The 26,563-nt window shown below is 44.4% G+C and overlaps 1 protein-coding gene across 1 annotated transcript in view; it reads left to right on the top strand.

The window, feature by feature from the left end:
• Positions 1-26,563, top strand: part of IPO8 (importin 8) — a 737,162-nt gene that overhangs the window by 57,135 nt on the left and 653,464 nt on the right. The window contains exon 3 of the mRNA XM_078673765.1: positions 7,082-7,238. Coding sequence (XP_078529891.1) covers positions 7,082-7,238 — 157 coding nt within the window. The remainder of the gene's footprint in view (positions 1-7,081; positions 7,239-26,563) is intronic.

Raw genomic sequence — 26,563 nt, 5'->3', positions numbered from 1 at the left:
ATTTAAAGCACCGAAACATCGTGACTGCACTTCTGAAATGTGTGTGTACTAACGATAGCATAACATATTGTTGTAATTAATACAGCACCCCAAATGCAATATATTGTAAACAGCTGCAGAGTTCTCCGTGCAACACCAGTTTACAAAACACCCAATTACACACCAAGAGGCTGCACCAAAACCACAACAAGCGAATCACACTGGTTCTCAGACCCATCAAACACTACTCACGCAGATCACATGGCAGATTGACACTTCCACCTAGCTGCCTGATAGCCACTTCAGCAACTCATCAGGGTTTTAAGTGTTAATGCAACTACAATACAATATTGTATACAACATTGTTTGCTACTTGGAGCCCAATGAAAGAAAGAACAGGGCAAAGAGGTAAGAGAGGCAGCAAAGGGGCAAAAAGTGAGACCTGATAATTTTTTGGCCTTTTATTCCCTCCTTTTTCAGTTCCCTACTCTCCTATTTAACTCCACTGCCCCAGTATAGACATGAATGTGGTCGGACTGAGGAATGTAGGGGCATGCACACAGCTGTCTCGTGGGGCTCAGAATATTTCATAGTCCATTCGGGCTTTATATACTTGTCGGTAACACGGTTACCCATGGCACAATATATCCCTGTTAACAATGATTGGTCAGTGCCTTCCACAGGTCTGTGCTTTAAGCTGCAGCATCACTCATTAAAGTGCTTTTACATATTCTGTGTGAATATCTGATCTAAACTGAGTTTTTTGCACTTAACAGGATTCCCCTGCTCTGGGAAGAAACAAAGATGGTGGCAGGCTGTCCATCAAATTAGAAAAAACGTACAGTCTCACTTTTTATAGAAACAAATGATGGCAAGCATTTTAAAAACATGATGTCATTGGAAGATATCAGCCTCCCTTTATTTGGGTGTTGTCATGAAATCTGAAAAGAGATTCACTTGTGGGGCAGAAAACACCCATATACATTTTCTTGGTCTGAACACCATTGTAGTAGAGACATTGTAAAAATGCAGAACAACCTAATTTATTTATTTTTAAATAGGATTGCTCCACCTTAAGAGGGGATATGGGCAAATTTATATTTAAAAGATTCTAGTGAGAGACGAGGTAGAGTAAATGTATTTTATTCATTTAAAAAGAAAGCATGGGCTGTAGTGTGATAACAATTGTGCTACATAAATAAGTGTACGCGGACTTCAGGCATTTCTGTCAGAGGGGGATCTTTTAGCAGAAGCAATCCAGCTCAGTTTGATTTGTAGTAGATGCTGAACCTCAGGCTTGAAGCTGGCACTCTCTCATCATGTTGGGGCTCTAATATGAACTCTGGGGGCTCAGGGACCGAGCGTGGTGAGACTTGCAGTGTTTGACTGTGTTTACGCTGTAAAATTCCGAGGGGGGACGTCAAACTAGACCCCATAAACCTTGCTGGCCGGCCGGGAGAGAGGCAGCACTGTGGGTGCCGTGGAGGTGGGGATGGAGTAAGGGAGGGTGTGGGTTGGCCCAATATGGAAAGGAAAAAATCAAAACACACCATGAAGCTGACAGCACGTCTGCAAAAAAAAAAAAAAAAGCGTTGTTAGCACTGTGCTGTCCAAAGTATGAAGCACGGTTTTGGAGTTTACCACACTTCATGTGTTAGACAGCACAGTGCTGCCAATGCTTGTTTATTTTAGTGTGGTTTTGCAAAAATAAACAAGCATTGTTAGCACCCCGGTGTTCAAAACATGAAGCGGGTGTCAGGGAACAAAACGTGAAGCGCAGTGTTGGAATATACCGCACATCATGTTTTAGACAGACTAGCGCTATCAATCCTTGCTTATTTTATTGCGGTTTGCTAAAATAAACATGCATTGTTAGCATCCTGCTGTCCAAAACATGAAGCGCAGAAGCGGGGAACGAAGGAGTGAGACGGAGTACTGCTGCAGGGGGGTTGTGCACTCTGAGGGAGGTGTGGCGCTTCGACAAACTGCTACAAAATAAAGAAGCATTGTTAACATGAAGCGAGGTGTTCAAGAAGCGGGTGCGTGCTGATTTTTTTATTTTATGAAAAACGTCCTAGTTTTATTGATGTGGCTGAGAGGTCCATTCACGCTTAGAATCGTATTAAAAATGGCGTGGGCTGTCCTAAAGTAAACATGACATAAAAAAGACACCAGTCTTACGGATCGGAAAATAACTGACGGTATGATCTGTGGGACCCAGACAACAATCAGGACTTTTCCTTAGGAATGTCAATGTGCAAGTGTTTTTTGGCAGCACAAATACACCGAGCCAATAGTAAGGTCTGTCCATCGGTATTCGGCAGCTCCTCACTGTGGCATGGGCTGAAAGTTAAATAAATGACGCTCTCTGTGGTGAGGGAGGGGGAGGGAGTTGAAGCGCAGCCCGGCTGAAAGTTAAATAAAAGCCACGCTCTGTGGTGAGGGAGGGGGAGAGAGTTGAAGCAAGGAAGGGCTGACGTATGGGTCAGTGGCGGAGAAACATTATTTACCACGAAGATTAATAAAACAAGGGAGGAGGCTGAGTGCTGAAAGCAAAAGAAAACCAAGCCGTGAAAGTGAAAGTGATCGGACGGAGGAAGAGAGGAAAGCACAGGAAATAAGAAGCATTTGCCGGGCGATGCGTGAAGCTTGTAATAAGAGAAGCTGACGAGGAGGGAGTGGGAGAAGGGAGGGGTAGGGGAGGGGATTCACACGCGCGCTGTATGGCATAATGAGCCAGTACAGAAAGCCAGATGGCAGCTGTGCACGTCGCGCACGCTTGTGCACGTAACAGCAAGCTGGAGGCCGGCACAAGCCTTTGGGTAGCACTTTTAAAACCCAGTTATTAAATGTCTCGCCAAAGCAGCGCATGCGCTGGCTCAGGCGAGACCTAAAAAGGGGTGTCACGATGGGACCGATGTTTAAATTTGAGCTTACTAATATGAAAAAATACAGCTGCGAAAAAGGGCTCAATTTTTCTCTCTTTCATGGACCTGTCGGCAGCTTTTGACTGCGTCTTCCATTAAAAACTGTGGTCTATTATATAGGAGGTAGGAGTAGAAAAATGGCATTTGTCGGATTTGGCAGAAATGGTGAATGTACAGATTCTTTTAAAATTAGAAGGGGTGTTAGACAGGGATGCATCTTAGCCCTTTTCATATTTTCTCTGTACACAAATTTGTACTTTTCTCTACACAAATCAAGTGGATATAGTTCTGACATAGAGAGCTAGGAATACTGTATGTGGACGACGCAGTGCTAACGGGTTGCAAGGGCTTATCGACGATTATATACTTTTCATGCAGGATCTGGGCCTAAAAGTCATTGAGTCCAAAACCTATACTCTGACTTGTAGGCTGACTCCTAGGAAAAGATATTCCTATTTTATTAATAGCATTATAGTAAGAGAGGAAGTATAATTTTCTTATCTAGGTGTCATGTTCGACAGCAACTACTCATGGACGGCTATGCTGTTAACCACATCGATGCTCGATGAGTTCCAGCCCTGTGCTGGAATATGCAAAAACCCATTATTCATGACGAGCTGGGCTCGTCATGAGCGTGCTGGGAGGCTACTGCATGACGAGCCCAGCTCGTCATGAGTGTGGAAGGGGTTAAACAGGATATCTATGTTTGAGAAGTCTATTAATGGCGTGTCTAGCTTCACAAAAAAACTGGGAGCCAAACCGGTGAGGGAGCTACTAAGAATATGCACCAGTAAATGTGTGGTGATTGCAACTTATGTTGCAGGAATGTGGGGCATAGTGAATTTGCAAGGCATCCAACGGGTGGAAAACACTATTCTGAAAAATGTATCTGCTTTCCCTGTAAATTGATCGAACTGCATTTGCCACGATTAACTCGCCACCCCTTATATCATGGAAAATATTAAGTCAGCCCCTCCTTTACTCTGGCATTCCATCTGGCGACAGGAGGAAACTGTATAAAATAAACTCCTGCTAAAGGACTTCCTGAATTTTACATTGTGCTTCAGAGATCCCATGGTTAGAATATGTTGAAGTCTAACTGTGTGGAGACGGGGCTCCCAGATATTTGTTTAGTTCCAGAATTATGTTTGAACAAAAATAAAGTTACCTTTAGAACAACTCTGCCAGGAACAGGCCCAGAGCAAAGGATGGGAGGTGGACAGAGTTGAATCTACTGTATCTGCCTATAAGTCGGTGTCCATCTATGAGGGTTTGCAGTCCAACTTGACCCCAATCCAGAATGTACAGCAACGTTTTGTTTTAACCAGATTTCGTTTTAGTCCGATACCTTAATTGGTGGGTTATACTGATAACTGTCAGAGGCTGGCGGGCTTAAATCCCTGCCCATGTGATGATGTCTCCCCCCTCCCAAACGAATTTGCACATCCTATTTTTTGTAGTTTTTATGTCATACCGAAAATTTGTATTGACCCGTTTTAAACGTTTTAAATTTAGACAGTGCAGACCGGCTTTACTGTTTCTGCAACAGCTTCACTGCCCAAAGGATTGCTGTTCAATGCCCTCTTTTATTTGGCAGATTAAAAAAAATATGGAAATGTGCTACATTATTATGATGACTCAAGAAGGGTACACTTTTAAACACATTTTTTATGGACATTTGCTTTTAGGAACCAATGGTTTGATTACATAATTATGTGTATACTGTGTAAGTTTAATTTTTACGTGCTGTATATAAAGCTCTTATGAGGTGTGAAATCTGTGTTTTTATCATCTCTGTGCTTTTATGCTACTGAACAGTAGCAAATAAATTTTTTTAGCTGAGCTGAACCTAGGAACATATCTTTGTCAAGTGAACTGGCTGAAATGAAAAGCAAGAGTTCTAGCCTGGAAAGGAAATGATGCGCCTCACTTAAACAATAAAAGCCACACACCTCACCAAAGCCATGTATGAAACAAAGCATATCTTTCCAACAAATAATTAACCCTTAAGTGTTAAAACAACTTACAGTATACATATTCACAACAATATTAAGACCTGTCGAACTTTGGAATAAAGATGTGAAACATCTGAGAACCCATCACAAACATTCAATATTGTCATCTTTTCATCCTCTTTGCCTCCCATTTTCTCCAGGTCTTACTCGCCTCCTTCAAACTCATGAACCTTTTTCAAATGTTTCAAATGTAATTACATATTCTATTCTTAGTCCCACAGTCCCTGATCGATTGAAATTCACAATCATCAATCCCTTATTGAATAAACCCATTTGGTAGTATTCTGTTACAGAGGCTTAAACAATGGGCAGAGATTTTTAGTCTGGTCTGACTAGATTTGTTCATTCCATAACTTGAGTGAACAAATTAAAATTTTATGTTTTGCTTCACGCTCCCCAAAGTGCAGTGAAGAGTACCGCAATGTTCTTCTTTCTCCTTTCTTCACAATCTACCTGTTCCTTATGAGTAAATTTCATGATCTACAACAGGACCAGTTGCAAATGTATGCTTGTGATACCCAGAGCCATCCCAGTCTGTAGAACAGCATATCACCGAGTGCCTAGATGAAATGATCTAGTGGATGAAGGAGAGTTCCATCTGACCCACTAATTTGGACCCTCTGTCTTGCCCTGTACAATAGGTCCCACAAACCTGGGGTTCAGTTCAGATGTTGACTGCAGTTACATCTCTCAAATCAATACAGTTGTCAAGGGAACTTTCTCCCTTTCTGGAAATCATCCTGTACTCTCAAACTAATCACTGAAAAGAGCTAACTGTAGCTACGTGATGATTCATCTGCACTATTGTAACACTGCCTATATCATAGTTTTGGATTAAATCGCTAGGCTGCAAAAAAGGTAAAGCTAGACAACTGAATGTACCTACACTTACTTAGGCATGACCATGTGAGGTCAGTTGTTTGACATACTCCACTGGCTTCTTATAGGTCAGCATACAATTTAGACCGCTCTGCATCTTGTACAAAGCATGCTGGGCAAAGGGCCTTACCTCCCTTTAAAAAGGGTCTTGTAACTTTGTACCTGCCAGGCATCGGCTTCTTATCAATTGTTTCAATAATACTACTTCAAGAGAATAAAATGTGATGGAAGATCTGCAGGGTTCCAAGGCCTGAGACTTCAGAACACCCTTGGCTCCAAGCTGAATGCAACTGAGTGCAATTCAAGAAACTCCCGAAAAGCAATCTTTTATAGGTGGTGTTGAACTAGAACCATCCACACTTATGTAAGTGCTTGAGGAAGGCTAGATTTGGTATCCTCCCTAAAAAATGAAGAAATACTCTAACCTCCAGCAACACCATTCTCATAGAGGTGTGGTATGGCCTCTTTCTTTGTTATAAATGGCTCTTGATTTTCACCAGAATGCTTCATTTTTTGTATGGTAGCTTATGCTGCCATTTGTCAGATTCAAATTGAATTCATTGCACCCTACCAGGGAAAGTTTTTTCATAGGTTCCATGTTTTGCAGATATTTGTTTTCTTAAACATCTTTCCAGTTTTGTTTATGGTGTCTCCCTTTTTGAGATACAGTCGATATGGATAGTACATATTCTTCTCACATGTTTTTTTTTATACTTGTTTCACACTTGTAACATCCAAGAATATTTCTATAAAATTATATTTTAAACTCTCAGTACGCAGTACCCAGAGGATGGTTGCCCCTACACAGTGATCGATTAGTAGTTGATTAAATTATCATAAGTCTGCTTAAGGTACTTAAGAGCACCAGGCATTTAGCAACTCTGTAATCACTGTTCTGGAGAAAAGACAAGAAAGAACATTAAAACAAGGGTGCTATCGAACAGACGGCAGGCATACTCCTTTAGTGCTTAATTTGGCTGGCCAACCCTCTGGTGTAGAGAAGGAAAAGGAGTTCCATTCAAAAAGCGGTATGAAGCTCTGTAAGCATGTTTGGTACGCAATCTTTGGTCATACATTTGTAGTTCCACAAATCGGCGTGAAGTTAAGATGAATGATTTCCTTGTTTGATTTTCCTGATTGCATTATCCCTTTCAGTGAGCATGTGCAAGACTGTCGCCGTACATCTCTTACAAGAATAAATATTAAGTAGTGTTTCTTAGAGAAATGGATTATAGTGCTCCTCTCTGTGCTGCTGTGTTAGGATATTTTCCTGTATTTTAGCTGCCATTTACCTGAAGAACATGGTGACGCAGTACTGGCCGGATCGAGAGCCACCAGCTGGAGAGGCTTTATTTCCCTTCAACATCCATGAAAATGATCGCCAGCAGATCCGTGACAACATTGTGGAAGGAATAATTCGATCTCCTGATTTAGTACGGTATGGCTTATTTATTTTTGTCCTTCTTTCTTAATTGCATTTTTATAAATTTGAATAAATGAACAAAATTTTAAATATGTTATTGAAACAAACTTTGAAGCATATTTTATTTAAAAAAATAGTTTGCCTACCTTAGGATATAGCACTTTCACACCAAAGGCAGTTAATGCAAGGCATGCTTCGTTGCACGTGCTTTGGATATCATATATACTCAAGTAATTAGAATAGCTGACAGAAGACGCATAAGTTAAGTGAAACATTCTTCTAGATGGCTTAATATACTTTGTTTTATTCCTAAATGGCATTCTCAAGTAGTGTGGATCACAAAGCTCTTTCCAAAACTGTTCTTTTCGAATACAAAGTCCTTAGGCAATGAGTCCTTTATGATCATTTTTAATCTATACATGGAGCCTGTGGGATGAGGGTGTCACCCAATGTTGGAGGCCTACACATTCTGAAGGGCTCTCCACTCACTTCTCCCCAGAGCAGATAAATGTGCAACTTCTGAACTGATGCCTTTGTTCTGAAACAGTAATCTTGTGCTAATTCCAGCATGCCACTCATAATGGGGAGTCTGAGCCCAGCTAGCTCTACGCTGTTTTCGACATATCTGTCAAATGTCTTTGCATCATGAAGTGACATTAAATGAGTCCTGCTCTTACCCCTTTGATACTCCTTTGTTCTCATTACATTCTCATTAACGTTGATAATTATGCACATAATTACACACCAAGGCACACCAACCCCCAACTGGTTGGCTCTTAGCCTGAAACATGGCACATATAAGCTTCTAACCATGGTCTTTAAAGCCATTGACAAAAAATCCTGAGCCTGTTTCTCACAAATTAAGTTGCAATATGTCCCTCCTCACTTGTGCTGTGCTAAACATAGCATTCTTACTGTCATGAAATCCACCTTGATTAACATCGAAGTTGAGATCCTGCGAGTTGCTTGGCCGACTCCATTGAACTGCCTTTCCCAGGCAAATTGGAGGAATCACTACACTTTTGAAGTTTGAGAGCCATGAAAACTCACCCTATCTCCTTATACTTTGTTAAAAGATTGTGTAATGCCTACCCCACAAACATGATTGTGTACATTTCTGATGGATACTTCTAACTGCAGATTCCTCACCTTTAGAATATCCCTGGGTGCCAGACTGGATCTGAAAGATTTTTCAGCTCAACCCCTGTGTGCCAGTAGGTGGTGTTGTTTGGTTCTGTTCCGGAAGTGATCCTGGAGCAGCATATAAACCACCCAAGTGTGCTGTTGTCAGTTCCTTTTGTACAGTGTCTTTGTACCTGGATCTACTTCTTAACTTTTTCTTGTCTGCAGACAGGCTTTTCTTTTACTAATTTTCTTAACAGCAGGCAAGGGAAAATATCCACTCACATAAAACTTCAGGGTTTAACGTCTGTTGGGTCTTTTGCAAACAAATATATGTGACACAGCCCTATGAGGTGTGTTTCTGGAGTTTTGGTTAGGGCCATGACTCCTAGTTGTGCAAGAACTGTGCCTTGATGCACCCAGAGGTAATGCAGGCGCATGTAGACAAATGGTATGTTGCAGAGCACTGCAGAAAATCGAGTAAAGCCCACTCAAAGTCCGGAATATGGACCCATTCCAGATCTCTGGGCTATTCCTGTGACAGATCTTTGTGGTCTTCAAGTAAGTCCAAATCCAAAAAGAAGCACAAGATGTCCAAGCGGGCCCTGTCCAAGCCTTACCTCTTTCCATCTGAGAAATTGCGAGAACTTCAAGGTACTCCCTATCTTGCACTGAGTCCCCAACAGAGGAGCCTCCAATGCTCTAGTTGCACCCCAAAGTCCTGGGCCCATCAGTGACCCGCAACTGATCTTCAGCACTTTTTCGGCTCTCTCTAGTCTACCGCACCTATTGGGCCACATCGATCCAAGGAGGCCTCCAGATGGGTTACCTCCTTCAGGTCTGTTCCCTGTCCCGTCTGTCTCCTGAACCCATTTCGAAGTCAGCTCTGACTTTGGAATTGGTCTGGCCGCATGATTCATGCCTTGTACCACAATTCACACCCGTTCCTGCTGTGTCAATGCTGGCCCTGATGACACTGATGCCAAAGACAATGTCAAGCCTAGTCTTATGTCCGATTCCACACCTTATATGTCTCGACCATGGGGGAAGCCTCGTTCTGGCACAGTTCCGATGCTGTTCGAATGAGACTCTGATCAGAGCCAAACAGCTTTTGTTGATGATGGTTGGGACGTATTTTCACCTCAATATGTTAATGACAATTTTTTATCTGAACTTACAAGAAGCCACTGAGCTGGACACTTCCCTGACAAAGGGCTTGGTTCTCCCCCCACCCCTTCCACAGAAGAGTTAGTTCTCCAGTATTAGGGTGTCTTTCATAGATTCACATGCCTGAATCATTCCCCGTCGTCGGAGTGGGAGTCCCACGGTATATAAAAAAGCAATAATATGCTATAATAACATTGGAAAAACCAGTAATTCCCAACCAGGAAGTAAAGTAGCCCAAGCTACAGTAGAAAAAACTTCCACACTCATGACTATCCTAGTCATTTTGTATAGTCCAAACTACAGCCAATCAGGCGACAGCACCCACCAGAATGTTCTCCCCAGATGCTCAGGCTCTCAGATTTTCTACCGCATGTCGTGTGAAGGGAGTCTCCCTGAGCTCTGCTCAGTTTTCTTCAATTTTCATAGTTTTTCTTAAATTTTTTCTTCAAAATATCACAGTTTTGTAATGTCTTCTTACATGAAGTCTACCTTCAGGCCCTGCGTGACTTGTGGAAAGCTGAGACTTTTTCCTGTGAACCCTCATGAAGAGTATATGGACCAGCACTCTGCCTGTCTCTGACATGGTAGGAGGAGAAGGGGTTGTTCTTGTGCTTAGACTATACCCCCCTTCTGATGTGGGAGGATTTTTTTGTTTGTCCTGCACGTTAAGATGTTAAGAGATGCTTCTCCTCTACTTCACCAGCTGAAGTAACATCACAATTAAGGGGTCTCTGGCCTTCTTTGAGTCTGTGCCTCCCACATCTGCGCCCACGAGATTTACTCTCAGGCGTCTAGACTCACTCTGCGCACTTTTCTACGTAAAAATGTGCCAGCTTGTCGACGATACGGTCGATTTACTCTCAGAGGACAATCTCTGCCGTCACTGGTGCTCTGCAACGACACCGCCTCCAGGCTTTCGTCGACGACAGTGAGGACAGTGCCCTCTTGTCGACTGCAGGCTCGTCGACCACTGGGAGTTTTGTCGATGTAAATGTCTTTGACAGTTGGCCTCGTCGACGGCAGGCTCGTCGACGGCAGGCTCGTCGACGGCAGGCTCGTCGACGGCAGGCTCGTCGACGGCAGGCTCGTCGACGTTAGGCTCGTCGACGGTAGGCTCGTCGACGGTAGGCTCGTCGACGGTAGGCTCGTCGACGGTAGGCTCGTCGACGGTAGGCTCGTCGACGGTAGGCTCGTCGACGGTGGCCTCGTCGACGGTGGCCTCGTCGACGGTGGCCTCGTCGACGGTAGGCTCGTCGACGGTGAGCTCTGTAGACGGTAGGCTCGTCCAAAGACGGTGACCTCCGTGGATGTTGGGCTCCGTAGGCGGTGAGCTCCATAGACAGTGAGCTCCATAGACAGTGAGCTCCATAGACAGTGAGCTCCGTAGACGGTGAGCTCCGTAGACGGTGAGCTCCGTAGACGGTGAGCTCCGTAGACGGTGAGCTCCGTAGACGGTGAGCTCCGTAGACGGTGAGCTCCGTAGACGGTGAGCTCCGTAGACGGTGAGCTCCGTAGACGGTGAGCTCCGTAGACGGTGAGCTCCGTAGACGGTGAGCTCCGTAGACGGTGAGCTCCGTAAATGGTGCGCTCCGTAGACTGTGAGCTCCATAGACTGTGGGCTCTGTAGACTGTGGGCTCTGTAGACTGTGGGCTCTGTAGACTGTGGGCTCTGTAGACTGTGAACTCCGTAGACTGTGAGCTCAGTGGACTCCGTAGACAGTGAGCTCCGTAGACGGTGGGCTCCGTAGACGGTGGGCTCCGTAGACGGTGGGCTCCGTAGACGGTGGGCTCCTTAGACGGTGAGCTCCGTAGACGGTGAGCTCCGTAGACGGTGAGCTCCGTAGACGGTGAGCTCCGTAGACGGTGAGCTCCGTAGACGGTGAGCTCCGTAGACGGTGAGCTCTGTAGACGGTGAGCTCTGTAGACGGTGAGCTCTGTAGACGGTGTGAGCTCTGTAGACGGTGTGAGCTCTGTAGACGGTGTGAGCTCTGTAGACGGTGAGCTCTGTAGACGGTGAGCTCCGTTGACGGTGAGCTTCGTCAACATTTAGTTTCGACGCCAGTTGACTTCGTTAACCCTGTCAACTGTTGGATTCGTCGACGTTTGAGCCCGTTGACAGTTGGTTTCACACACTATTGACTTTTATGCACAGTGTTTTTGTAGACGATTTATTTCGTCGACGGCAGCTTTCCGCTACATCCACGTGATGGCGTGATGGCTTTTTACTTCCGCCATTATTCTTCTTGGAGAATATTGGAGGTTTTCCCCTCCTTATGAAGAGAGCGGCGAATCGGTTTTCCCCTTTCCCCTCGTCCTGGGGAAACCACAGAAGTAAGTTCGTTCACTTCCTATCATAGACTTTATTAGGAAGAAGGTGTTAAACTCATGCAGGGGCCAGACTCTGTGCCAGCGTTTTTTCCACGCCTTGACAAGACGTGTGAAGCTCGCCACTATTCACCTGCTTTTCTAGTCTCTCAGCCTACCCTGACTCAGTCATTACTCAGGCGGCTCAGCGGTTATCTTGCAAGCCAGTGGGCAGGTATGCCCCCAGATGTGCTCTGACATGTTGGCGCTAATAGAACGTATTCCAGAATCCTCCAAGCCTCACACTTGGAAGATCCTGCAGGAGAGAGAGAGAGAGAGAGTAGTGCATCAGAAATAATACACTGTGCAGCGGACATTGCGTGTACAGGTTTTCGACAGCTCGCAAAAGGGGCAGTCTGGCGAATACATTTTTGCTTCAATGCTACGTCTTTCGCAAGGAGGTTCCAACTTCAATACTTCACTTGCCTTTTGATTGAGGATCCCTTCTGGCCAGCACACAGATACTGCCCACACCCTCTGGATATAGAGTCGCAGCCTTTTTGTGGTGCCGAGGACGTAGATCCACGTCCTTCTTTCAAGGGAGTTCCATCCAGTATTGGCTCCCACAATCAAAACCAACTGCGTTACTCAAATCAAACACAGTCATATGGGCAAAGTACCAACAGTTCCTACATAGAAAATCATCGTACAGCCGAGGCAACTCTTCTAAGAAACAATGGATTACCTGGAACCCACCTTTATTCCCTCCAAAAACGTCAGAGGTCTAATATCTCACTTTTATTCCAATTGGTCAAAGGTGACAGAGGACCGTTGGGTTTTTAAACGTCATGCCCAAGGGCACACTCTAGAATTTGTCAAATTTCCCTTTTTCTACACCTCCAAAGGGACCTGCACCTTTCTCATCTACGGGAGTCGTTTGCCCAAGTGTCTATATGGATACAAACAGGGACCGTCGGAGTGGTTCCGAATCTCCAACAGGGTTTACTCTCAGTTCCTCCTCAACAAGCAAATCAGGAAAGTAGCGCATGATTTTAGATCTTTGCGCAAACTTTACCAATGTTGTACCTCAAGAAAGTCCTAAGGTTCTTATGCCAGAACGACTTTATAACTACATTCAACCTCCAAGATGTCTATTTTGATTTGCCAATTCTTCCTAAGCACAGGAAGTGGCTACGCTTTACAATAGATACAAAACATTTTCAATTAAAGTCCTACCTTTTGGACTTAGGTTGGCTTCACGTGTCTTTATGTAGATCCTGACACCAGTGGCACCCTATCTACGTCTGCAAGGCATACAAATTCATCATTACTGAGACAACTGTATAATGAGGGCTCACTCTTATTTACAAGCAGTCCAGCACACCCAAACTTGTCAGTCACTGTTTCAAAACCTGGTTTTCAATAAATCATGACAAGTCCCAACTAGTACTAGCTCCGATATGAACGTTTCTCGGAGCATCAATCCGTACAAACCTAGCAAAGGTGTTTGTCTCACACGAACGACGGGCCTGCAGCTCCCACTTGGTGGTGCTTCTACAGATTACACATGAGAAAATTGCTAGAGGAGCTAGACAAGAAGTGGTTGCAGGTCTCCAGTTCAATCGAAGATCTCATTCTAATCACTCCTTGGATGCAAGAGGCCTTTCTTGTTTGATGGGTCTAAGAAATAAATTTGTAGAAGGTGTGTGCGTTTCCTTCAAGAAGCGCCAAAATTACACAATCACTACAGACGCATCCCTCGAGGGTTGGGAAGCATGTCTTCAAGGGCTGAAAGTCAGCGGGAAATGGAACCCTCAACAAAAGGCTTGGCACATCAATCTGCTAGAGCTAGGTGCCATCTTCTTAGCCCTCAAATCCTTTCATGCAATCATTCAAGGGGCCACAGTATTGGTTCGCTCAGACAATACTTCAAGTATGCATTACTTAAACATACAGGGAAGAACGAGGTTGGTTCTTCTATCTCCTGAAGCCCAAGAGGTATGGGCTTGGGCGATACGACACAGGATCAATCTCTTGGCTGTTCATGTGCCGTGAGTTGCAAATGTGCTGGCGGACACCATCAGCAGGTCAACGGTGTCCAACAACGAATAGGAATTACATCAGCCAACAGCGGATCAAATCTTCCAGCAGTGGGGTCATCCCGATCTGGACCGCTTTGCAACGAAAAAGAATAGCAAATGCATGTTTCTTTGCAAGCTGGCTTACCCACTGGGACTCGCAAGGGAAGGCATTTTCGATAAACTGGTCTCAAATATATGCTTACGCCTTTCCTCCGATACAGTTGGTTCCGAGAGTTCTCCGGAAGATGAAGAAAGAGCCGTGTCACTTGATTCTCTTCGCCCCCAGGTTCTGGTCCACCGAAATTCTTCTCCTCTCTGAGTGCGATCCAATACAGTTTCGACCAATACCGAATCTCCTCTCCATTCAGAATGGTCAGATGTGCCATCCGGATCCGGCTTCTCTAAAATTAGCAGCTTGGCATTCTGAGCATCTTGAATTAGCTCATCTGAATATCTTGACGGAATGTAAGGAGGTACTGGCTTTCGCGAAAGCAACTGCTAAAATAAAGACATACAGACTTTAATGGTAAAGAATCTGCATTTGGTGTTAATCTGCTGGGGTTCACCCATTTCATGCAACGCTGGACCAGATATTACCTTTTTCTTGCACTTGACAAGATCAGGCTTATCTCATGCAACGTTGAAGGTCTTTTTGGCAGCCATTTCAAGGTAACATCAGGATGGGTCCACCTCTCTTTATTCTTCAAGAACACAACAGTTCTTTAAGGGACTATTCAGAATGTTTCCTCCTGTACGTCGTCCGCCTCCATCATGGCATTTTAATGTAGTTTTAGGGCAGCTCATGCGCCACCCATTTGAGTCAATTCACAGGGTGTATTTCAAATTCCTAACATGGAACGTTTCTATTTTGGTAGCATTAACTTCATCTAGAAGAGTCAGTGATGTTCAAGCTGTCACCGTCAATTCACCTTTCTGGCAATTCACGTCCAATTCTGTGGTGCTACTACAAACCCAAGGTTTATGCCTAAGGTGCCTTCGTTTTTTTCACCTGAACTAACCAGTCATCTTAAAGACGTTTTTTCCTAATCCGCAATCCCCTGCGGAGAGGGCATTACATACCCTTGACATCAGAAGATGTTTAAAATTCTATTTGCAAAGGACCTCTGCCATTCGCAAATCTGATCAACTGTTTATTGCCTATGGAAAGATAAGGCAAGGACAAGCAATGTCTAAACAAACCATAGCTAGATGGATTTCTGCAGCTATTGACTTTTGCCATCTTCAAGCTGGAAGACCTTTACAGACAATTCCAAGAGCTCACTCTGCAAGAGCTGTTTCTTCCTCGACTGCTCTTTTCGCTGGAGTTCCTCGTCAGCAAATCTACAGAGCAGCAACTTTGTCCAGCAGACATACTGTCACCAGGCATTATTGTTCGGATGCTACCAGCGAGGCTGATACGTCAGTGGATCAAGCGGTTCTTCGCAATCTTTTCAGATAAGATGAGCCTCTGTTTTTCCCTCCTCCTCTGTACTGCTTTCCAGACGCTTATTCCATGCCTAAGTTGGGTGCATTCTCATGTGCTTGCAAGTTTTTTCATGCATATATGAATGTTGGCATTTTATTATGTGAATGTATATACTTGCTATGTACAAATTTATGTTACAAAAAGCGTCTTCCAAGCATTATTTCGGTACTGCTATCTACTCTGATTCAGGCATGTGAATCTATGAAAGACACCCTAATACTGGAGAAGAACAATAGTTACTTACCTGTAATCTGTGGTTCTCCAGTATTGGTGTCTTTCATAGATTCACATGCAACCCGCCCACTTCCCCTCTGAGGCTCTTTAGGCTAGGATGTTTTTAGCTTCACTCCTGTGCGAGAAAATCTGAGAGCCTGAGCCTCTGGGGAGAACATTCTGGTGGGTGCTGTCGCCTGATTGGCTGTAGTTTGGACTATACAAAATGACTAGGATAGTCATGAGTGTGGAAGTTTTTTCTACTGTAGCTTGGGCTACTTTACTTCCTGGTTGGGAATTACTGGTTTTTCCAATGTTATTATAGCATATTATTGCTTTTTTATATACCGTGGGACTCCCACTCCGACGACGGGGAATGATTCAGGCATGTGAATCTATGAAAGACACCAATACTGGAGAACCACAGATTACAGGTAAGTAACTATTGTTCCTTCATTTGCTTTGATAGTTAGATGAACAGCTGAAGTCTTAGATTTACAGTTGCTTTCCGTTGAGGTAAAAACCAACATCCTCATGACAGATTTGAAGCATTTGGAAAGAAGATGCTTTCTTCAGTTAGCATTAGCCACAGGTTAGCTGTTTGCTGTAAAGGTACTCCCATGCATTCCAGGACCTGATCGTTGAGCTCTTGCCAGTAGTCCCAGAAGAATTGTGCACCAACTTGGCACAGACTATTTAAGATGGCTAGGATACGGCCAAGAATGTCATCCAGTCCTGCCTTTTATTGTTGCCCGAAAACTGCGGATTATACAAGGAACTTTGCTGTGTTTTTCAAAACTGCTGCCTGTGGACCCCCTTGGAATGTGTCACAAACTCGGCTGGGGGGACCACCAACCACAGTTTGGGAACTACTGTTGTATAATATTTCTTTAAGTTGGTTACTGTGATATGTTTGAGGCTTAGTTCGGCACCCATAACACTGACCCGCTGCAGGCTAACCCGTCAAGTGCCTTACTGTTTGTTTTGTAGTTTGCCCAGCAAGGACTAGCAGTGGGTACCGTTAAAGTTATGGCAACTCTTTTGGCCTTTTTGCATTTACCCGAGCAACCATTCTTGGTTACATTTTCCACTATGATGCCATGTCTCAAAGGTTTAGTTCACCTATTTCTTTCTTTCTTAACCCATAGGGGTGCCACTTTGAGACTTCAACTTCGTCCTTACTTTTCTGATGGGCACTCCCTTTAGTCCGTTACATAGTTGCCCTCCAAGTCTACATATACTAAAGACTGTCTTTCTCATCGCAGTCATTTCAGCAGTAATTTAAAGGAAAAATAAGTGGCTGTGTCATGAAACAATAGGCCCTTTTCATTATTTAGGTATGTTGCTCAGACCTATTGGCTTTGCCAATAGTTGTTTCGCTTATTTTTGTGCGTGTCGAACATAATCATGCAGCACAAGTTGAAAAGGGAACACTATCATCATTATCTAGAACGAATATCATTAAATGTTTTAATATAATTAAAATAGGTATGCACCATTTTGGTAGCAGCACCTGCAGTGTTCTGAGAGAAAATCCAGACTGCTGTAGGTGGAGCATAAAATATATTAGACACTGCACTTGAATGTTGCAGACTGTGCATATCTTTTTTCTGTGCATATACTACCTGTTTTTGGTATGTTAATCCTCAAGTCTTGTAAGATTGCCACTACACTTCATGTTACCACAATATGAAACAAATATGTCAAATAAAAATGCGGCAAACCGGATATATTTTTAATTGTGCTGTTAATTTGCATTATAGTTTTAATGTAATATTTTAGTATTTCCCCTTAGTTGTAGTATTTATCATTCCAAACGTATTGTCAGACTTTCATACGTTGGTATAAATTGTTAAAAGATGTTTTAATATTCTCTCAGTCTGCTGAGTTGGTCTTGCATTTTTAAGGAATAAGATAGTAGGACTCTACTGTGTGGAGCCGCAGTTGATTGAATGTAGGGACACTTTTGGTGTTTTTGTTTCATAGTCCCCCTTAGTCTCCTGGGGTTTCAAAGCGTATACCATTACAAGATCCATTACTTGTTGCTGTGTTAGTTACTCATATGATATTTAAATTTAAAAGCAAAAGTCTTATTCAAAGCAGTGTCTATAGTACTCCCTGCCTAGCTGAAGTCACAATACATTTTTAACGTCAATAAAATATCTCTTTCTAAAGTGCCAAATGGGATTGACAGAGAGAACTAACAGTAGCATGATTGGCAGCAATATACATGTCTTCAGTAAACAGTTTTTTAAATTTGTCATTTAAAATCATCAACTCCATATGTCTCCGTAAATCGGCCTCTGCCAGCTCGAGACCGCCCATGCAGTTGTTTGCTGGGGCGTAGGGCAGATGGGGAAGGAGAGGTCCTGCTGCTTGTCCGTATGTTCGGACGTGTCTTGCAGCTGTGGAGGTTGACTCTAAGTCCCTTGGGCGGCTGTACTATTGTCACCTCCTCAGCTCCGGGGGTGTTTTGAGCGGAGCGGCCGGTTGTTGTCTGTATCTCATGGGTACCTCCCCCCTGCCTAAACAGACGGCCTGATTGCCTTCTTTGGACTGATTGTGTTTTTACATGTGATGTTGATGCTGGCGTCTGGGATTCCTCTCCCTCTGCCTGCTCTGCATTTAGCAATGCCCAGTAGGGCTTGAGTGCCTGCAATGGAAGCGTCTATGGCTGCTTGCGGCTATCTGCACGCATCGATGATCTCTGTGACTTAAACTCCTGGCCTCCATTTTAGGGGTCCATTATCTTGCTCCTCACTTCCCCTGGCCTCCTCAAAAAGTTGATTAAGATGGCCTCCTGGGGCTGCCGAAAGGAACATTTACCTGTGAAGTCCGCTTTGGAAATAGAAATAGGGCTAAGTCTACCTCTGGCATTCTAGGATCACAGTGAGGATCCCGGTGACAATAATAAATAATAATAGGACTAAGGCTACCTCAGACATTCTAGGTTCCTCCTTTTTTTCTTCTTAATTCCAACCCTCTGCTCACTTTTAAGCACTCTCTTTCAATTTGACTTCTCTTCCTCCTCCATTTCTAAGTGCCCCCTCTAATTTATCTTCCTTACCTCCTCTTTCTCTGAGTGTTCTCCTCTAACGGGCCCATTTCTCCTCCTCTCTCTGTCCGCTACCCATCATCTCCCAACACACCTCTTGCTCTTCTGACCACCTTGCACAAGTAAGTCTGAATTCTTTTAAGATTATCTACCCTTCCAACTTGTCGAAGAATGCGAAAAAGACCTTCAAACAATCTCCTCAAACGATGTCCTGAAACCCTTATCTCACACATATTTCTGGTTAGGGCACTGTGGTGACCGACTTCATTTTCACCACTAACAGAAGAGCCCAGTCGAGAAAGTCTCTAACTTCTGAGCTTCGATCCAAACAGCTGAACAAAACTCCACACCGTTTCCGTTTAACCACACTTCCTTCACCTGCCCTTAAAGCTGAATTGACCATTTCCTTATATAGTAATGGGAACATCCTTATTCAAGCTTCGGACCTGAACCTCAAGCGCTTTGACTCTATCTTTCTGAGGATTAAGAACTCACTTAATACCCACAACATGGCCAATCTTCATCTTAGCTGTCAACCCACATTATCTGCCCGGCTGTGCCTTTCGCCTCTTCACCCAATTCTGGGTCCCCATCTTGGTCTACTCCTTTCAACACCACGGAGGATGTGTATAAAACCCACACCCCCATCCCGGACAACCTTGTTAGCCCTACCTGGACTCTTGATATATCCTACTCGAGTGCCTACCACCAAGTTGCTATCCCTAATACCTCTCCTACTTTCCCACTCCTACTGTCAAATCTCATGTCACCCTTGTCTCCCTATGTTCACTCCGTGATCTCTAACAACAGTGGGTTGGGGCCCTACACCAGCACAAACATCGATGATAACCCTGGTATTCTACCCCTAGGAACAGATGCTACCAACTCGAGAACCTTGGACCTAGTTGCTGTCTCCAGTCTGTTGCCTCGTAACCCACACACTCCTATCTCCTCTATTAAATCCACCTTGTCCATTACTACTCCCAATCCATTATCTGCTCAGCTCCCCTGTGCACCTAATCTCAAGAACTGCCAGGCTAATCCTTCCTGGAGGGATCTCGAAATCTTTAGCAAGTGGGATTCTATCTTTCCCTGTAAATGTGGTTCGGGACGTACTCTACTCTCTAATAACCATGCCACAGTGGGGTCAGACCCATTGTCTCATTCGGGGTCAGCTGAGGAGTGCACTTTCTGCTCTTGCCTTGAGGAGAATATTGCTGACCTCAAGCAGGATCTCCTTGCTGTTAAAGAGATCATGCAGACCCTTCTACAGTTCTCCATGAAAACAGAGAAGCACTGGAATACACACCCCTCCCAGTGGACCGATCACCACATGCCACGGAAAATGTTCTACGCTGGTGGCAATCAAGCCTGTATCTACTCGCCTGTTGGCTCTAGCTAGAGGTCTAGGCCTCTCCCTAACCATCATTCGAGGCCCCATAGATTCCCGCCTCCGCCTGTCGGTGGAGGACACTCTCGCTCTTTTATTCTCCTACAGTGACTATAGCATTCTCTCCTCTATCAACATCCCTACTATATTACCTCTGACCCTGACAAGGAACCTAGTGTCAACATTAGATCGGTTAACGAGGAAAACCAACTTAAAATAACTACCTCTCATCAATCACTACCGACCATCACATCAAATCGATGCTACTCAACTGCAGATCGGCAGTGAAACATGCAGCGAAAATTTCGGAGCTCATCATTTCGCGAAACTTGGACTTTCCGATTCTCACTGAAACTGGGCTCAATGATGCCTCCTCACCTGTTCTCGACATCTTATTCCCTCCTGATTATGCCATTATCAGATGCAATCGACTTGCTAAAATGGAGGGGGATGAGGAGGGGGGGCGTTGCATGCATTCATCGCACCAGCCTCACTATTAAGCAATCGCAAAGTGCGTTGATGTCTTCTTGCGAGCAACTAGTCATCGAAATTTGGAATAAGGTCAAGATTACCTGTGTGCTTCACTTGATTTACCATCCTCCTTGTGATAATCTTATCTTCATTGAACAAATCATGGTGGTCATTAGCTCCAGTTCGGACCAACTCAGCCATATTTTCCTTGGAGACTTTAACCTCCACTGGAATGACACAAATGATCCTTTAGTCTACTCCTTTAAGGCTTTACTCTCCGATCTCAACTTCTCACAGGTCTGTAAGGGACCTACCTACAACAAGGGTGCCACTCTTGACCTTATCATTGCCAAAGACAATAGTATAGAACTGGGTGACATCCTACCCTGTGACTGGTCAGATCATCATCAAATTTCCTTCCACATATTGGAAAAGGTATAGTGCAGACAGGGCCAACCTATTCAATCAATCAATCATAACATTTGTATAGCGCGCTACTCACCCGTAGGGGTCTCAAGGCGCTGGGGGGAAGGGGGGTATGTTACTGCTCGAAAAGCCAGGTCTTGAGTTACTTCCTGAAGGAGGGATGGTCCTGGGTTAGCCAGAGGTGGATGGGGAGGGAGTTCCAGGTCTTGGCTGCCAGGTAGGAGAAGGATCTTCCTCCGGTGGTGGCTCTGCGTATGCGTGGAACGGTGGCGAGGGCGAGGCTGGTTGATCGTAGCTGGCGGGTGTGAGTGTAGAAGGTCAGGCGGTTGTTGAGGTACTTGGGGCCCAGGTCGTGGAGGGCCTTGTGTGCGTGGGTGAGGAGTCTGAACGTGATCCTCTTGCTGACGGGGAGCCAGTGCAGTCTCTCAGGTGGTCGGAGATGTGGCTGTGTCGGGGGATGTCCAGGATGAGTCATGCGGAGACGTTCTGGATGCTAAAGCTAAATAACTGTCTCGGAATTTGAGAGACCTCAACATCCATGTTCTAACATCCATCACCAAAAATAGGCTTCACCCCCTCCGAACGCAACCAACCTTGACGATCTTTCTGATCACTACATTAACACTATGGCTAACATTTTTTATACTATTGCACCAAAGCAACTCAAAAGGATTCCAGTCAAACAATCCAAACTTTGGTTTAATGATGCCCTAAATGATGAGCGGCGTAATCTTAGACACGCAGAGAGAAGTTGGAGAAACACACCTCCTCCTCAAGCCTCATTCTGCTAAGGAAGGTGAGATGTACTTACAACAAACCCATCTGCATTGCTAAAACAGACCACTTCAGGGATCACCTGGATGGTGCAAAGAAAAGACCCAAGAAGCTCTTTGAAATCATTAAGCAACAAGCTAACCACTCTTCCAACTCTAGCTCAACTCCCTTCTTCCTAGTGGGGAGGACTTCTCAGTACACTTCGCTGAAAAAACAAAGAAAATTGAGGTGGAGCTGCTTCCTGACACTCCCATTTTGCGACCTCTGAACCTCACTGCATCATCAGCTGAGTGGGTAGAACCTTCGGAAGTGTCCTTACCCATTGGTTGTTCTCTCAAAAACAACACCTCCAGGAATTCCTTTCTCCTTCCAGATGTCACAGAGCTGCTCCACAACATGGCGTCCCTTAAACCTTCCAACCATTTCAGTGACCCACTACCTGCTAAGTTTTTTAAAGATCTTAATTTGGCCATTCTTCCTCTGTGGTCCTGGATCATTCATGAATCTCTCTTTCAGGGAAGGATCTTTGATTGCATCAAGACGGGGCAAGATACTCCCATCCTTAAGAAGCCCAAATCGGATTTATCTGATCCTAACAACTTCCGACCTATCACCAGCATCATGACTCTAGTTAAATTGCTCGAGAAATGCATCCATTCACAGTTATGCAACCACATTGAGAAACTACTAGTCGGGTTTCATAGGAGGGCACAGTACTGACACAGCACTAACGACTATTGTGGATGACGGCTTAAGATCCCTTGATCAACATGTCCCTTGTCTCCTGATCCTTCTTGACCTGTCCTCAGCATTCGATACCGTCAAACATGAAAACTTGATTACTCTTCTTCAACATAGGATGAGTCTCTAGGGCCCGGTTCTAAATTGGTTTGCCTCTTTCTTACATAACGCTCACAAAGGATCAAAGTTAACCGCGCCCTTGCAACCAGTACCCCTGTTACGATTGGAGTTCCGCAAGGATCCGCACTCTCACCCACTCTTTTCAACCTTTTTATGGAACCACTTACCGTCATTCTGAACCACTTTAACAGTCAGTACCACATGTGTGCGGAAGACACGCAACTGTACTTGAAGATCTCCTTTCAAGAAGACATAAAAACTCTAAGTGATGCTCTCTCACAAACTCAACAATGTTTAGCTCATAACCATCTTCTGTTAAATACTCTCAAAACTGAATTCCTTCTGATTGCTCCACCCAACCACTCTGAACCTACCCTGCTCTGGCTTAATCAACTCACTGCTCTTAACTGCACCCCTCATGTTGTTGACTCTGCTAAATCGTTAGGCATCACCTTGGACAAATTCCTAAATATGCAAGCGCACCTTCCAGGGGAGCCAACTTTCAAGTCAACACCATTAGGAAAATCAAGCCTTTCCTGCCTCCTGAAGACATCAGGCCTGCTGTACAATCCCTTGTTATCTCTCATCTGGAATATGCTTTGGTGACCCTTTCTGGGCTTCCCAAAGCTAAGACAACAGTTGATGGACAGAATGCAGAACAATGTCATACATCCGCCCCAGTACAGAGTTCTGGGCCTAAATCCATCGTTATTTTGCACTCCACACCACCCCAGTTCAGACATGTCCATATGCAAATCAAACTTGACCCTGTGCCTCATGGGAACAGTCCAGCCTGAACTGCCAAGCCATGTCTTCCCTGGACCGGAATCAAGCATCCTAGGACCGGTTTCTGGTTATCAGCCGTCATCAGCCAGGATAGCTTGACTCCGGTGGTGTGGAGAGCACGGTACTCGCGTCTGAGCATACCCTTCCCACTCAGGGTGACAAATGCAAAAACAACAGTTGATGGACAGAATGCAGAACAAAGTCATACATCCACCCCAGTACAGAGATCTGGGCCTAACTCCATCGTTTTTTTGCACTCCACACCACCCCAGTTTAGACATGGCCATATGCAAATCAGACTTGACCCTGTGCCCCTCATGGGAACAGTCCAGCCCGAACTGCCAAGCCATGTCTTCCCTGGACTGGAATCAAGCATCCTAGAACCGGTTTCTGGCTATCAGCCGTCATCAGCCAGGATAGCTTGACTCCAGTGGTGTGGAGAGCACGGGACTCACGTCTGAGCATACCCTTCTCACTCGGGGTGACAAATGCAAAAACAACAGTTGATGGACAGAATGCAGAACAATGTCATACATCCACCCCAGTACAGAGATATGGGCCTAAATCCATCGTTTTTTTGCACTCCACACCACCCCAGTTCAGACATGGCCATATGCAAATCAAACTTGACCCTGTGCCTCATGGGAACAGTCCATCCCGAACTGCCAAGCCATGTCTTCCCTGGACCGGAATCAAGCATCCTAGGACCGGTTTCTGGTTATCAGCCGTCATCAGCCAGGATAGCTTGACTCCAGTGGTGTGGAGAGCACGGTACTCACGTCTGAGCACACCCTTCAGACTCAGGGTGACAAATGCAAAAACAACAGTTGATGGACAGAATGCAGAACAATGTCATACATTCACCCCAGTTAATGTATGATGAATTTCTAAGCTAATGAAGACCCTTCAACCTTTCCCTATATAGGCCTACACTTCAACTGAGTTTTAGTAAGATAATTTATATTCTAAAAGTTATTGAGTTTAAATGGACTGTTTTTGTGTAATACCTAACTGTTAACCAGCTGTTAGGATGAGAAATTAAGGTGAACCATAGCAGTCATTACTTCCCTCCTAGGTACTCTGACATTGATGTGTTTCGCACATTTAAGGACCTGTGAACCACAGAGAATATGAGAAAGCTACTGAAAAAGAGCGCTTTCACTTTAAATTATTTTTTATAGAACTCTTTTTGGCTCTGTAGCACATGTGATCCCCACCTCTATCATTCCATCTCCTACTATCCCCACCGCCTTTTATCTTTTTATTCATTCTGGAAGACTACAGGTCTTTGCTTCTTTTGTGCTCAGTGTTTGGGTAGTGCGGTTCATTCTTTCCCTTTTTCAACTTTCTGGAAGAATGTGATATTTACTTTGTTTTTGCCTATAACTGGCTAAACAAACAATTGCTTGCCCCTTTGCCATGCATGCTGTTAATAGCAGGGGTAAAGCAGCAAATTAAATATAACTTGCAGTTCTCAGTGACTGACTTGAATTCATCTAAGGTAGCTGAGAAAGTATCTTTTGTTTACATCGAAGAAGGAACTTGTATCCCAGGAGATACTAGACTTCTTAACAAGACTGAAGCAGCCACATTTAGGTATTTGGATTTGCTATCTGGTGGCTGGATTAGCACTTCCCACCAGTACTGACCATAAGGTAATTTTCGACATATGAAGGTCCTCTACCACACCTGTAGGAGAATGTACTATGGAACAAATCCATGTGTGAGCGCCTTTCAGAATCAAAAGTAATAAGCCATAATACTTAGACTGCTATGGTACTAAGTGATCTTTTCACATCTAATCTACAGGGGAGTGGTCTTGCTTCAAAAGCATACTGAAAAAGAAGGTAACATTTGTAAGGAGATCAGGCTGTAAAGCCAAATCACAACAAATCATTATGGGTCTTTGTTCTATTTCCTCTAGTCCTATATTGAGCCACCCTACCTCCAGGAGACTGGTTCATTGGTATTCCTTACTTGAGACCAGTGTGGCTGTGTAAAACATCCTTAAGAACTATCTGTCTTGAGGCGATGTCTTTTAAGCGCATTTCTATTTTGACCATCCTGTGGGCAACACTTGTCACGGACACTCCTCAAGGAGTCCAGTGTTAAGGATCTGAGTCTTCTGGATCGTCCTGGGGTTTGCTTCTTCATATTCTTCTAGTCCGGATTCGCGTAGGAGAACACTGTTGTCGAGAGAAAACCAGCTTCACTCTGAGGCTCTTGGAGTTTTGCTTTTTGGGAGGCAAGGCTCTCCACAGGCCTGAGGGGACCAGGTCCTTAGCTCTATCTACACTCTAATTTCTGAACTTTACCAGTTGGTACTCACCTGTGCTCTCATTCCCTCTCTAACTTCTATGATCAGAAGACAAGGATACCAACACCTCCACCATTACTCTAAGCCATACCCTAATGTGTTTCCTCTTGTGTAATTGCTTCATGTGCCTTCTGCTGTCCGGGGTTGGTGTGCTGGTGATTTACAAAAACAATGAACACAGTGGTCAGCACCCATCTCTCTGGATGCAACCGAGCCAGGTAACAATCAGACTTCTCATCGGGACTGCTTGAGCGTCGCACATACTCCTGGACTTCCTTCTCAGAACACACAACAGTGTACCATTATAGGAACTGTCCTGCTCTGGGTTTATCAGTGTTTACTTTGACAAAACCCAGACATAAAAAAGGAGGTTGAGGTTAGCTGGAGCGCTGTAGTAACAGGCCTGCCAATGTACATGGCGGACTGAGCCCCAGTTGGAAAAATGTATTAAAGTCTACAGCATTCCTTACCTTGGACGCAGCACAGTAAGTCCTGTTTTGGCTGTCAGGCTCTTCAGAAGCTGAATTTAAAGGAAAATATGGTTGACACTACACCTTGGGCCATAAATTGTTTTGTATGCAGAAGGCAATGTGGCTGTTTATTGTACACAGTGCATTCAACAACAATTCCAGGTTATTCCTGCCTCACAAACCCCAAGAAATCTTGAAACCATCGATCCTGTTTTTAGGCTGGATTCAAATTTCCAAACTGGGTGGAAATGAAGCTGTGAAGATTTAAAGTCAGTGTCCTTCAAGATTACTTTCAGCTACTTGGAGGACGTCATCTCCTATACTGAAAAAAGGCACAATTGAAAAGGTGCTATTCTCATAAATGGAAAAGGATTTACATCCTCATTCTCATGAAAGATGAAGCGCTCAGGCTGATTA

Source organism: Lissotriton helveticus, chromosome 1_1, assembly GCF_964261635.1.
Source record: "Lissotriton helveticus chromosome 1_1, aLisHel1.1, whole genome shotgun sequence".
In the NCBI taxonomy this organism is placed as follows: domain Eukaryota; kingdom Metazoa; phylum Chordata; class Amphibia; order Caudata; family Salamandridae; genus Lissotriton; species Lissotriton helveticus.
Note: the sequence above shows the minus strand (reverse complement) of the source record. Positions and strands in the feature narration are given on the sequence as shown.